This window comes from Fusarium coffeatum, assembly GCF_003316985.1.
Source record: "Fusarium coffeatum strain FIESC_28 chromosome Unknown BRIP53273_contig_142, whole genome shotgun sequence".
In the NCBI taxonomy this organism is placed as follows: Eukaryota; Fungi; Ascomycota; class Sordariomycetes; order Hypocreales; family Nectriaceae; genus Fusarium; species Fusarium coffeatum.
In genome coordinates this window covers 556,076-570,444 of record NW_022157935.1, presented here as the reverse complement: position 1 = coordinate 570,444, position 14,369 = coordinate 556,076, and the positions used below count along the sequence as shown (strand labels likewise).

Here is a 14,369-nt window from a genome sequence, read left to right as displayed (position 1 = left end):
CTCACTCTCATTTGCCTCCAACAATCTTCACGATCAACCAAATCCATATTGAAAATGTCATCAGAAGAGCCTCAATCGCTTCGCTCCCTCTACGAAGCCGCCGAAGAAAAGCGCCATGCCTTAAATAACTCTTACGACGCAACGTCCCCAGCCTACCGCTCGGACCTCGAAGCTGCACTCTCCCTCTACAACTCGGCGCGCGACAAGACCTCGGCGCTTGCTCTCTTCTCTACCAACGAGGGCATCGAGGATGTTTCCACCACTGATATCCCATACCTTCTTCTCGACTCCTATATCGCAGAGCTCGTGCAGAAGACTCCCAACCAGAGCCCTGACCAGCGCCTTGAAGTCCTCGCAAAGTCTCGCGCCGCATACGAACGCTTTCTGGCCACCGTAGACGGATACGGTCTTGTAAAAGCACCCTACGATCGCGTTCTCGAGCGATACCGTGACGAACCTGAGAGCTTTGCTGTAGTTGCGAGCACTGATGCTGCGGCGCGACGAGATGGCAAGATTGCCAACTTTCGCGCAGAGAAGGCGCTGAAGGAGAAGCTCGAGATGTTGCGACGGAACCCTCGATACGTTGAGCATGGTGATGAGGAGCTTGTGAGGGAGCTTTACTTGACGCAAATCACTTTCGCGGTACACTCTGCTCTTCAGGCTCTCGACTCACTAAATCGTGAGGTCGATATCCTTGCGCACGCCCCCCGGCCTTTTGGGCCCGTATCTAATGCTACACCCTCCGCCGATGACCACTTATCGCGCGTCGACCAGCCTCTGCGTCGCCTGCAATCACTTCCTGGTGGACCTCTTCTATCTAAACAGGGCAAGCCGCTCCAACCTTTTACGTTGCTCGGCTCGCGGGATCAAATGTCACGAGATGTATTCCGCTCAGGACATAACTTGCCAACTATGTCTATCGACGAGTACCTCGAGGAAGAGCGGAGACAGGGCAACATTCTTCAGGGCGGAGTGGAGGAGAAGAAGGTGGTGGATGAGGATGATATGGAGGCTGTAGATCGTGAGATGTACAAGCAGCGTGAGTGGGATGAGTTCGTGGACCATAACCCCAAGGGAGCCGGTAACACTCTCAACAGAGGTTAGCAGTATGTAGGAGATGTAAAGATGGACATACGAAAATACATAGGATGGATAATGGTATTGGCGTTAGATAAAAATGGGTTGGTAACATGGAGGGTTCAGCGTTTTTACATGCATTGCCGGTAAAGGAAAATATACAAGAAATGATACCCTCAGTACACATGCTATATGGACCGTTTATTAATGCATCTACTCGTTGATATCATGATATTCCAGTATTTAGTACCATTTCCTATGCCAAACAAAACAAGTAATCCTACCATGTCGGTCATTAAAAGATTGTATCCGAACTGTCATCACTATCTCCATCATCGTCCCACATATACAGGTCATTGTCACCGTCACTGTCGTTGTTTGTGCTTCTACCTTGAGTAACAGATCTCGTCCCAGAGTCTGTCAATTGATCGAACGTCTCGACTTGCATATCGATTGCCTCGCCCATGCCTTGGTGGTCTGCTGGCTGGGCGAATCTGGCGTCTGAGTACTCGGATCCACCGATAGTGAATGATTCCGAGGCTATGGATTCATCTTCAGCAATGACGTGGTCGGGTCGATAGACTGTCGAGATGCTATCCTGAACATTCATCGAAGCACCTGTCGAGCTGCCCCAAACCCGCAGCGCATCCATGTCTTCAATCATGGAACCACTGACACTTGCAGGCGCCGAAGGAATTGTTTGTCCCGTGTGAAAGCTCGGTCCTGGCCCTTTAGGTCCCATATCAGTTGAAGGGATAGGGTCTTCAAAAACACCTCCCGTGCCATCATCGCATCCTCCACACCACAGTGGAAGGTATTTGAGTTCATTGTCGGTCAAATTGAGTAGAAGATGTCTGGTGAGATTCAGGGACGGTTCAAAGTTGCGTTGCCACGAGAGTGTTATTGGGCGAATTAGATCCTTGACTGCAGCCTCGAGGTGGTTGAGAGACACAATAGGTCTTTTGAATCGAGAAATGGAGACCTCTGTTGGGTACTCGTAGTCTTTGAGACCAAGGGTACGCGCCCAGAGCGGATCGTCCTTGAGTCTCTGATTATGGGCGAGAAAAATCGCAAGTGCGTCTGTTGCTTTTTGTGCCAGAAACTTGAATGTTTTGAACTCGTGATTGCGCAGTCTGCATCGATCGGAATTCCATCGTCGGGCGTCCATCATCACACCTATTTCGTTGTATGTTGCAGCACAGAGTGCCATCTGAATTCGGTTGAACTTTTGCATTACAACAGACGTCATCTCAAAGTCCTGCAGGTCCATGTATGTCAACCGATCTTGATCTATAGTCTGGTACGTCAAATGGTTGTAAGTCGGAGGATTCGACATGATATGGTCCCACGGCTCCGTGACCTCGGCGACCAGTGCATCCATAAGGAGACCGATAGCGTCAAGTGCATCGCTCGCCAGTCGTGAGTTCTCTTGTTCAAGAAGCTGCTCAATGATTCGCAGCCCACTCCATTCATCGATGTCCCAGAAATCGAATAGACGGTTGTTACGCATCATTTTGTCGATATCAGAAATCCTCGCAACATATGCCTGAGCTGCATGCTGCACGGTATTACTGAGCTCATCAGGGAGATTTCCTAGTCTTCGACCAAATATCGTTGTCTGATTGCAGTACTCGCGTTTCCTATCATCGGCCAATTTGAGAGCGAGTTCGTTGACGAGGATTCTGAAAGCACACTCAGCAACCTCGGGTATTTGAAGTGAAAATGCTATTTGCAAAGCCTCTTCGGGTGCCACTTCAATGAAAGTGGTATTCGTGCCATGCAAGATCCACTGGTGGACTCGATCACGAAGGAGAGAACTACAGTCGAAGATGTTGCCAAGTTTGACCAGAGTCCACATGCGAGGCGCTGAGTCGAGGATGGCTCCTTTGCCTTCGATGAGCATAAGCAGCCTGATGATCCCATTCCTGTGGCGGACGGGACAGTAATCTGGGATATTACGGTACGCAGGCGTCGCATAGAACTCGTTTTCGTTTTGGGCCTTCATCTCCAGGGCGACCTCGACCTGAGTGGCAGGCGGTGGTTTTTTTCGGGTCCTTTTCACTCCATTCCTCCCGCTATTCGCGTTTCCAGAGTTTCCTGTGTTTCCTTGCTCAGGGTCAGGGTCTTCCTCCATGTCTTCGTCAGTCTCGAAAAGCTTTGTTCTACTGCACATGCAGACATCGTCATGGCCGGATACCAAACACATGTCTGTGTCATTCTCAATGTATGACCTCCACCACTTGATAAGGGCAGGGGTCAAAGATAGCTCAGTCATTTGGAATACCAGGTCGTCCCCTTCCGAAGGTGGTGTGAGATCAATCAGATACTTAATTCCTTCAGGCATCTTGTTCACCATCTTACGTCGCCTCTGGATCTTATACTGGTATGTACCTCGGAGCATCTCGTCGAATACAGAAGATTTAGTCTCGAGGAGCTTTTCGGAGTAGACACGGAATTGTTGCGACTTGTAAGTAATACCATTGCAGTCTGCATAGCTGATTGCGTCTGTGCGATAGGTAGGGTAGTCGATGAAAACAAGGACATCTCCCTCGCGAAGCTCGAAGCCAATGGAATGAAGACGATAGCGCTCAAAATTGCGAGCGTCTTCAATCTCGTCGTCTGGCATGAGACGCGGTATACGGTTTCCGTATAGGTCGCTGTTGGACTTATTGAATGCAGATCCAGTCCAACGTGACATGGGAGCTGGAACTGGCAACGGAAATTCAAGAGGGTCATAGAGATCGCATTCTGGTACGTTCTGGCTCTGCTCCTGGTCTTGGTTTCCATTTTGAAGGACTGTGCCACTGTCCAGAAGCTGACTTCGAGGCTCGGGCATGATTGTAGGATAAGTGTATTCAGGAATCATGGTGGTGGTTGGCGTAGACCGAGGCTGGTTATGTCTTCTGTCTCGTAACGAATTATCGTTCTGGTCTGTAGGATTGCTGAGGCTGCTGCTCCAGGCACCAGGCACAGCACTTGGTCCGCCATTCGCTTGATAGTCTTGCCACTCGTCGGGGAAGTTCATGGTAGGTAGTTATAGGATGGCCCTCTCTTGGTGGCAGAGATGCTGATGCAAGGAACGTCTATAAGGTAGTTGAGGAAGTTGAATCTATAAATCACATATAATATGCGATGGTATCTTGTTGCGTTTGTAGATGTAGATGAAAATTCGGGCTCAGATATAACAGTTCAACTGTATAACTGATATATGTCACATGCCAAGGCTGACTCGACTTTTGTAGTATGCAGTGCGAGTTGCAGTGCCAATGGGCTGTGCACGACCAGACCAGAGACCGATGTGGCGCAGGCAACTGAAATATAGTTTTTATGAGATGAAGTCTTTGTAGGCGTTTATGTTTATAGTTGAGTTGGCAAGAATAAGATCAAGGGAATCTTTGTAGAAGAGGGGGATGTAAGACGTAGAGTTCCGGAAGGAAAGAAGGAAAGACAATGGAAGATCGGCTGACGGATGGACTGCCAGTGACAGACAGACAATTCAGCCAGCCCTACAGATACAAGGAAAACAGCCTACCTTTGCCTCCCTAAATACCTACAGCACAAGCTACCCCTCATGATCAGATTGATGCCTGAGCGTTGAATGACTGGAAGGTGGTTGCCTTGAGGCTGCCTATTCTAATGGATGGATGCTACAGTACATAGCCTGGCCAACCACTAAGCTAGCAAGAAATATACATGTTGGCTTAAGTTGTAGAATGCGCATTGAATCTTACCCCCAAGTACTCGTCATCTTCTAATGACTGTATTGTAATTTGTGTTTATCATCATTAGCAGCTTGTGAGACAAACATGTAAAGAGCAAAGCAATCTTGGGAAAACAATGAATTATCTGTCACCCGTTGTAAGTAACTGCCTGCCTAGTTCATGCAGTCTTCACCTTCCGAGTGGCAACAAACCGACCATTAGATGTCATTCAATTCCCAACGGACACTAAATAGAGTTGCTTAAAACGCTCCGGTGGTAGCTTGAAAATGACATCGCTAGTTCTTGTTACGGCTGGCTTTAGGGTAGCTTACCATCAAAGATCACTAACACGGAGAGATTAAGGAATTGAATTTATAGTAGAAACATGACAGAAGCTAATTACTAGGGAGACTGAACTTAATATTAACCTCAAATCAGGTAGATACCCATGGACAGCCGTCAGCCTAGGTAGGTATAGTTGCGTTATGTTCACAAACAACCATGATCGACATCTTGACGCGCATGTCACTTTTCCAACATTTCGCCAAGTAAGCACGGCTCAATACAACTCCCCATAAGGTGATCAAGTGTGAGCCAAGTTCGAGTACAAATGCATCACAATTATATATAGGTCAAATTACAGTATAACCACCACCTCATTACTCCACTCCATCGACGACAACCTCCAGGTCATCAGTCGTCTTACATGCTCCAACGCCTTCAATGCATTCCGTCAAAATATATCATATACACGAATAAAACTGTGCCAAAACGCCGACACATGCCATGTCTCTTTTTTACAATGAGCCTCCCCGTTGAAACAGACTGTCGTCCGTCTCAGCTTCGTCGTCAGACTCATAGGCCACTTCCTTGCCCTTTCCCTTTGCATCCCAGCCCGGCTTGGTCTCCTTGAAACTTCGCCGACTAACTGGTCGCTTAGACGCCACCTTGCGTTGATTGTTCTCAGCGGTGTATTTCCGTAGTCGGTCTCGTCCAGCTACTTCAATCATCTGTGTCGTAGTTCCCTCGTCTCCTGATGAATTGCGTCGCGTTGTGGGAACTGTTGACGACTTCTTCAAGTCTCGCATCTCTTTGATCACATCCGCGAAGCTCTCCTCCAGGGTCTTCATTCTAGCCAACACTAGTCTTCCCATCCTGTCGCGGTCAGCCGAGTCGTTACCACCAACTCCTCGCAGCTGGTTGTCCTTCATCATGGCCATGGCCATTTGCGTCTGAAAACTGCCTGGCATAGCTCCAATGGGATCCGCCCCAACGTGGTCAGAGATAGCACTCAGATCAACTGAGGATAACCTCCGGACATCCTTAGGTCGGTTGCGTGGCTCAATGCTGAGAAGGGCCGATCGGCTGACAGCACCAGCCTCAGTCATGCCTCGCGGTGGCATCACTGGTCGAGGCTTGGTGTTGGTGACATACATAGAACGACGGGGCGAGCTGCGTCTTGGGGTCTTTTCTCCTGTTGCCAGACGCCCACTGGTGCGTGGGCGTGGTTGGGCAGCAGGGGGCGGCGAAAGTGAAGACGCTTTTGACACTTGCTTAAAGTCTTGGGGATTGAACAGTATCGTGTTGGTGGAAAGAGTTCGGTTATGCGCGCCTCGTTTAGGTCGAGGGGTTGGTGCTTTATTTTTGCTCTTTCCCGATGAGCTCACAGACGAGGCTAGTTTGCCATAGCTGTTGGCATTGGGTGCAAAGTAGCTGTCAGCTTCCTCACTAATTCGGTGACTTCTGGCAACTTGGCTTTGAGCGGCATTCGTATGATGGTCGTCCTCATCCTCATCATTTGTCACAAGTTCGTCATCTCCGTCCGCATCGGTTTGGTCCTTGTATTCGGGATCACCAGCCAGGCGAGTTGTCGAGAAACGAGATGGTCGAAGAGGCTGGCCGGCATTGGAAATCAGATCAGCAGGATCACTCGCTGTTGATCTCACATCTGAAACGCGCCTCAAGTTGGTGGTTCGAGCAAAGCCCATGCTGGATCGTCGTTGCCAAGGAGGCATAGTAGCCTCTGGTGTTTGCCATGTACCTGGAGAAGCTTCGTTCTCGTCGTGCTGATCCATCCAGTTACGGATCGCTGTCTGCGTTTTCCGTCTCTCATGGCGTCTCTGTGTTCTCAATGTGAGAGGGTCTGGCATGCGTCGGAATACTTCTTCAAGAGCGCGATCCTGCTGGAAGCCAGCCACTGATTCTTCGCGAACCCTAACGCTTGGACTAAACATGGCTGCTCGGCCAGCGGGATCCATGAAGGAGATGTGCCGACTTCGCTCACGAGTTGGATGTTCCACCAAGTCGGTAGGCTCATACATTGAGGGGGCCAGCCAATATCTCTCATATAGGTAGATGCAGAAGAGCACAGGAAAATGTGTGACTTTGATCACCGTCCGGTTCAGCCAAACGAAATGCTTCAGCGGCATGAAGTATCGAAGAGGCATCAGTAGCCAAGCGAAGATATTACTGGGAGCAATATAAGAGAACAATGCATCGTTCTTCACCATGGAGATGGTGTTAATTGCGAACAAGTATCTGAAACATAGTTAGAACAAACTCATTTTGCCAATCAAACAAGTCACTTACTGATGCTCTTCGTTTGCATTGCTCGCAATGGCCATGAAACTATTGGTCAAGACAGTAATCAAGATGGTCCTGGGTTGGTCAGTTCAAGAACTCGTGAGAAGTGGGTTTCAATGTGACCTACACGACAAGGAAATGACAAATGCTGAGGAAAAGGACCAGCAAAGCTCTCCCTAACCAGTTGTACGCATCCCATCTGCCAAATATTAGCTTCTCAACATGAACTTTCTGATTTGATACACTTACACTTCCCAGGCCGCAGGGGTGAAACCCATAAGAATCTGAAAAATCTTATAGGCGACATCACTCGGCCCCAGCGAATTCTTCGTCAACGTGAAGAAAAAGAAGAATCCACTGCAGAGGATTCCAATGAGAACGAACACCGCAACAAGATCGACGGCCATCAGTCGAAACGCGATAAGCAGTTGCGAAAAGTATTGGTAATGATCCAGGATACTGAAGATGCGCGGCAGAAGAAGAATCGCGTTGGCTGCAAGGACATCATACGCCAGATCGTTCCAATGATGGGGATCGACTAGAAAAACGCCATATGCTCGCATGCAGTAATAGACAATCAACAACAGCAAGATGCCAAGGTCAAATACTCTCCAAACGCTCATGATGTAAAGCTCGAATCCCTGTTCATTGAAACCAACAAGCTCGTCAAGCATGAAGCCGGCACTCCAGAACCAGAAAATCAGTTCCAAACCAGTAATTTGAACAGAACGTTCAGCAAGAACTGCAAGGAACAATCCAATCAACACCGCAAGAGATATTGTGGATAGAAAAGATCTGTACCGAGGAACTCGAAGTCGGGAGAGCTTCAGAAGAGATGCTTGTCGAGGGTCGTAGAGCGACGCCGTACGACGCCCTGGCGGAGCAAAGTAAGAGTCCTTCTGAGCAGACGACCCAAGTAACGGAGTTCTGTCATCCGCCTTTCCTATAAACCCGTTTTGGTTGCGGTTGTTGATCGGCGGGGGTTCGCGATGTAGGTTGTCGGCAGCCGAGTGAAAGGTGATTGCGCCGCTCCAAATAGCCTCGAGCTGTTGGACGACCAGCGGATGCGCAAGCAAATGCTTAGCGGAGGCTCGAATTGCAACTTCAAGAGTTGATGTTCGAGATGCAATCAAGGGCAGTCCATTGGCCGGTGGTGATTTCCGTGGAGAGGTAGGTATTTGCGATCCAGGGAGACCTTGAAGAGGGTAAAATCCATAGGCCAGGGCATCAATGAGCTCCCGGGTATTGTACTCTTTTAGAAGTTTGAGAGTCAGCAATTCGCAAACCTTGGCACGAGTGCTACTTATGCCTGCATTGCCTGGATAGCGTGCACCCTCCTTGGTAAACTGAAGGCAGTTGATCATGAGAGCATACAGAGTTGCACGACTGAAGTGCTGAGCGCGAATCTGTTGTTGCATAGGTTTGACAAGGAATTGGGAAACTTGGGGCGATCGAAGCTGGTCCCATGATAACGTTGTTTCGGTTCGCGTTGAAATGATAACTCGAATAGCGTGTGTTATGCTATACACTGGTAGAGAGTCTGTATAAGTCATGTTAGTACAAATTCAGCCAGACCCTATAACTTTGCGAGTGGTATAAGAAAAGAACAGCACGCACCCAAATGAGAAGCAGAGAACAGCGGCAGAACAGGGAGACCACTCCGTCGTCCATCTTCGTTCATTCCGTTCCCATCTCCGTCGTTGTCGTCTTCGTCGTCCTCATCGCCATCGTTATTCGTACGCCGGTCATTACTTCGATAACGCCTCAAGCCTTCGTCGTGGGTAAAATCAGCATCGTCGTCATCGGCCTCGGTGAAATCGGCCGTTGCATGTCGTTCCAAGGTATAGCGTCGTCTCGCAGGGCCTGGAGAAGGAGAAGCACTTGTGTTCTGGCGACGATCGATTCGATTGGGGCCAGCCCTGGGGCGTCGCAGCAGAGAGGGAAACATTGGTCAGTGATTCGGTAACTTGGGAGCAAGCTTTCGCCTTGCTTGATGTCGACTCAACGCGCCATGAAGGGGAGCAGCGCGGAGTATACAGAACGGTAGAGGTTGAGGTTGAGGTTGATAGGTGCTTAGAGAGGGAGGAAGAGGGTCTCTGCAACGAGTGTTGGGGGAATACCAGGGATGATAAAAGCAAAGAGAAAAATCAAACAACAAAATCCGTTGCCGGAGTCGAGTTCTACAATCTTGGTAGTTAGGGAAGAAGAGGAAGAGGGTGTAGGAGCAAGATGTTCCTTGCCAATATCTGCTTGGCCCGGGGTCCAAGCTAACTGAGGCGACTGGAGACAAACTTCAAGGCCCGGGGCGCTGTCGCTACTGAGCCTTGGGTCCTTGGAGGACAGACGACGCTAAAGCAGGCGAGTATCACGTACCTATTCGCTTACTCCACAGCCAATAGATACATGGAAAGTCCCCTGAACGAACTAGAGGATTAGCGGCTCCAGGATCTTGAGGGTGTAACGCCAATGGACCAGGTTCTATTTGGACGGATGGCAGAGGTCCACTGAACGGTCGACTTACATGCGCTACTAGAGGGTGAAAAACCAAGGAAATTTATGGCTTGCGGGACTTGAGGACCATGTGAGGGATGGGAGGTTTCGTAGTGGCCGAAGTCAGGAGACGAAGAAAAACTTGTGTGTGTAACTCATGATAGTGGTGATGTCCATACTATTGCTGACAACAGACAGGATCCTGGGTTGCACTCTTTCAGCCTCAAAACGATGGTCACCAAGACAGGCAGATTTTTACTGACGACACAGGAACCTAGAGAAAAACAGGGAGGTGGATCACCAAATTGCTTGTCAAGGTCCCCTGTTAACTTACAGTAGATTTGCACCATCTGCAACTTTTTGGAGATGAAAGGGAAAAGCCATGGCCTGTTCTGACTCGCAGCGCCAAGGCTAGTCACTGCTGCAGTAGGACATCCATTGTTTATGGAGGGACGATCTGTAAAAGATCTTCAGAGGTTCAAGATAAGAGGCTGGCTGATGTCCATGTCCTGTCGCAGTCTGACCTCACTTTGTTCACCGACACAATTACGACCGAGGTTCCTTGACATACGTAGGATATGATGGTAATGATGGCGTAGTGTTGGCTCTGTGCTTTGCTGTGCTGTAGTTATTCGTCCTGCATCTTCCCTTGTGCATGTCGTCGCAATAAGCAACAACCTTGGCCTTTGGTTTGTTGATCCACTCATTCGTCTGTAAATAAACAGCCAGACCCGACCAGACGTCTCACCAGGAGCCCTGGTCCACTCCCTCTGTAACGAAAGACCGATCTCATGATCAGCAGACATTCGACCTTCTCTTCACCATCCACTCACTCCATCATGAGGAGACGAGACGAACCGAACAGGCATGCATGGTAATAATGTTTGTCTCTCTATTGTTGCGTTAGACAAACACAGACACAAGACAGCAGCGGCATTTGCATTCTTTTGACAGCATCTCATCAGAAGCCATCTCGATGCAATTACAGATGCAGTTAGTCTCCTCCAGGTTGAAATCCGGGGGGGCCAGAGTCAGACACCAATGAACCCCTTGCGATAGCCTCGTTGCACTATCGCAATCCCCTCACACTCATCCCGAGCGAACACAAACTACGGACCAATGTCACGCAGATCTCGACCAACTAACTCAAAGTAACCGAAAATATTCTCCATGTTCATGCTTTGCAACACGGAACCTCTTCCGGGCCATTTGGCCTGCAGAACAACCCCGGTTATGTATGTTTGCGTGAGCTCATCGCTTCATGAGATCAATCATTGCTCGACCCTAACCTCGACTGCTATCTGATAGGTCAGTTCCCGCACTGGCAGCAGAATGTATGCAGCTTGCAACAGTTCAGGGTGGTATCACTGCGGCCATATGTCGATTCCCCCACGCCCGACTACTTCACCGCCGTAACAGACGCATGTGGGGATGGTCTTCATACGAGAAATGGATTTCTTCTCCTCTTCTCCTTCTCACCTGATCAATTGCATCTTCCTATTTCGGATCCGAGTGCTTCCAACGACTTCGGAGGGAGGAAGTCTGGAACACGATCTATCTAGTAATCAAGCCACACCGCTGCAATGAGTAGTGGACGATAGTACGAGTGATATTATTCTCAAGGAGGAGTACACAATACATTGTTTAATGGATCGGAGTATCTGCCCTTCATCGCAAAATGAAGCTTGCGTGTAGCCATTCTGTCCGGTTGATTCTGATGCTCTTGCCAGACCTAACCTGTAGCAGCAGATATGTGATTGATTGATTGTCTCACCACTCCCTCACGCCTTGACGGAAACGACATGATTCAAGCCTCCTTCGCCTAGGTGCTGGAGGTAACCAACAAGACAGCCTCTCATTCGGAGTTGAATATCCGACTTGACTGAACACAGAACCTTTCACATCAAGCTGGCGAGCAAGGGCGCTTCTTTTGATACGTCGCTCGGATCTTTTGTTGACTACACGATATGGATAGACTAAAGAAGTGCGAGATAACCGAAAGACTACTTTAGCGTTCATCATTGCAGCATGGACCTGCATTATTCTTAAGCATGATGCAATTATAGGAGAATAGGAGCCTGGTCGATACACATGTGTAATAAAGTATAATCATGCTTACTTAATACTCTTTGATCGGCGACTCGAGATATAACCTTGTTCACTGGTAGGGAGATATCTACCCTGAATAGTTCTGTAGAAATTATTGCTTCTGATATCCACTGCCCACATTGCTTTTTCTATCAGTCATGCCCAGGTACTATAGTACTGGCCAATTGTCTTGGGACATTAATGGTTCGTAAACGAAACGTTGCATTCGTCGATTTCAACAACTTGGACCCATGTTTCGAGACGTCCCAGGTATTCGGATACCGTTTGGAGTCATAATGAGCCCCGCATGCAACGGCAAGACAGCAACTTTATTGTATCAAAGACGATGCGAGTTGATGAATATGATTTTGCGCATCCGGATTTAAAGTCATCTATTTCGTTGAGACATCTGCAATGGCCGACTGTGACAGCTGGCTGTACCAATGACAGTTCCCTGTGAGACACCTGTTGCTCCGCTTTGGGAACAACGTGGCTGATGCTCTTATAGGTATGGTAACAGATATATACGTTTTCAACAGGAGGTGCATAAAGGAGAGCGGTGGAAGCGGTCTCAAGGATAGAACGAGAGATCTTTCTAAAACACATATAATCCTCCAAAGCCTTCCTCTTTCTGGGTAACGATGACTCCGACGCGACTGTCCTTGATACTCCTAAACGGGGGAAGCCTACAACTACCTGTCTTCGCCAGATGGACACAGAAACAAGGGTCCGACTTTGGCTAAATGCTTACCACGAACAACAACATGGCGGTTCCATGATGGAAAACACAGGGTCTACTCAAAGGACACAGACGACGCCCAATTGCAAGCCACCAGCATCTGATCAGCAGCCAATATCCAATAATGCCATTCATACATCTGAAAGCGTTACCAACGATGATTCTCCAATAGAAGAAGAAGAACTTTCGGAGAACATCAACCATCACCTCTCTTCACATTCCATCCTTCGACCAGCCCAAAGCCTTTTAATACGCTATCTTCGGGACCAAGCCGACATCAAATCGACTCGCTCAAGCCCCTCGCTTGACGTTATTGCGGAACTACCCTCAATGCTCTTCAGCACTTTACCACTCTTAATTTCGATTTGGACCTTGACCAGCTACTGCTGGATTCCACTATGCGGGTTGATGATATGGGAGCGTATGGGGTCTGATGTCATATACGAGTTCTTGTGCCGGATCTTGCAAGCATTTGGATGGTTGAGAGAGGTTATGAGAGGGACATATGAGATTGCCACTGTGATGAATAGCTCTGTCGGTATGTCGAAAGGAGCTCGGCGAGTACTGCCGTGGGCAGATGAGCAGATGAATGACGAGGTAGCGCTGGAGAGCCTTCTATACCCTCACTGTGGGAGCCTCTAGCCTGAGGACGGATAGTCAGGATACGATTTGAAGGAATGACGAACGATACAATGTACACAACGAATATCACACCCTACGTAATGCGCTGCGATTAGCAAAAGGATATCATGAATAAAGTAATTGCCACAAAGCATGGCACCGACCGGCATCTGAATACCCGAATTAATCCACTTGACAAGAAATCAAATCGACCACGAAGGAAGGATATACTGTAATTAGTTAGCATTCAATCGTAGTACCGGTTCACCTTATGTCTTTGATGCCTTGGCTGTGCACATCCCGCACCTCCAATTGCCTAGTAAGCTAATCAGAAGCTTGATGAATGAAAATAGATACTTTCTATCCTAGGATCTTACTAAGAAACCTAAGTATTTATGGTTATATAATGAACGATAGAGGTGCAAGATGTGTATAGCCTGGGCCATCAAAGACATAATGATTACAGGAGTTGAAGGTAGCAATGCTCTTCATGAGTAAAGGAACTGGAGGAAAAGCTCCAGAACAACTCTTAACCTGATCATCTCATTCCAGAAATAAGAACGGACTGTAATTAGCGAGGCAGATCGTTGAAAGTTTAAAAAGGCCGTAAACCTTGATCAAGATGTGTTAGTGTGAGGCCTCAATCTATTGGACGATGAGATGGATGGCTGTCATTCATTGATCGATCAGGGTCTCAGGGATGGGCTGCAAGGCACCCGGAAACGTGCATTACAGTAAAAAGCCACAACCGACGCCTTCAGCTCGTGCATGTCCGTAGAAAGACAGTATGGACAAGGCATGACTTAACCATTGACTGGTCACCGGCTAAGGCACTGACGTTGTTAGTGAGGTCCGTGTTTTGGCCAAGTAAAGTTATGGATCTGATGGATATCGCTGGAGTCAACAAACAGCCCATTCCCCTTCACGTTGGGTATGAAAGCTGTTGCAAGAGTTTCATCACCTTGACAACAAAATACCTAATCGAGAGGACTATCTATAGCGGCTAAAACATTGTATGTATTGCAGTGGCTCGGTGTTTTAGATCGTTAACGATATCGGTGACACCTTCA

General features: G+C 48.4%; 3 protein-coding genes across 3 annotated transcripts; 1 reads left to right on the top strand and 2 right to left on the bottom strand.

The window, feature by feature from the left end:
* Nucleotides 1-54: 54 nt before the first annotated feature.
* On the top strand, nt 55-1,104 carry FIESC28_06715 (uncharacterized protein; the record flags this gene model as incomplete). Its single annotated transcript, XM_031160858.1, has 1 exon — nt 55-1,104. One exon carries the CDS (start codon nt 55-57, stop codon nt 1,102-1,104), a length of 1,050 nt encoding a protein of 349 aa, XP_031015236.1.
* A 268-nt stretch (nt 1,105-1,372) lies between these two features.
* FIESC28_06714 (uncharacterized protein) lies at nt 1,373-4,102 on the bottom strand (the record flags this gene model as incomplete). Its single annotated transcript, XM_031160857.1, has 1 exon — nt 1,373-4,102. The coding sequence occupies one exon, from the start codon at nt 4,100-4,102 to the stop codon at nt 1,373-1,375; it is 2,730 nt and encodes a 909-aa protein (XP_031015235.1).
* Nucleotides 4,103-5,575: 1,473 nt separating this feature from the next.
* FIESC28_06713 (uncharacterized protein) lies at nt 5,576-9,309 on the bottom strand (the record flags this gene model as incomplete). Its single annotated transcript, XM_031160856.1, has 5 exons — nt 5,576-7,316; nt 7,368-7,436; nt 7,489-7,560; nt 7,611-8,901; nt 8,979-9,309. The coding sequence occupies 5 exons, from the start codon at nt 9,307-9,309 to the stop codon at nt 5,576-5,578; spliced, it is 3,504 nt and encodes a 1,167-aa protein (XP_031015234.1).
* Between the last annotated feature and the right edge of the window lie 5,060 nt (nt 9,310-14,369).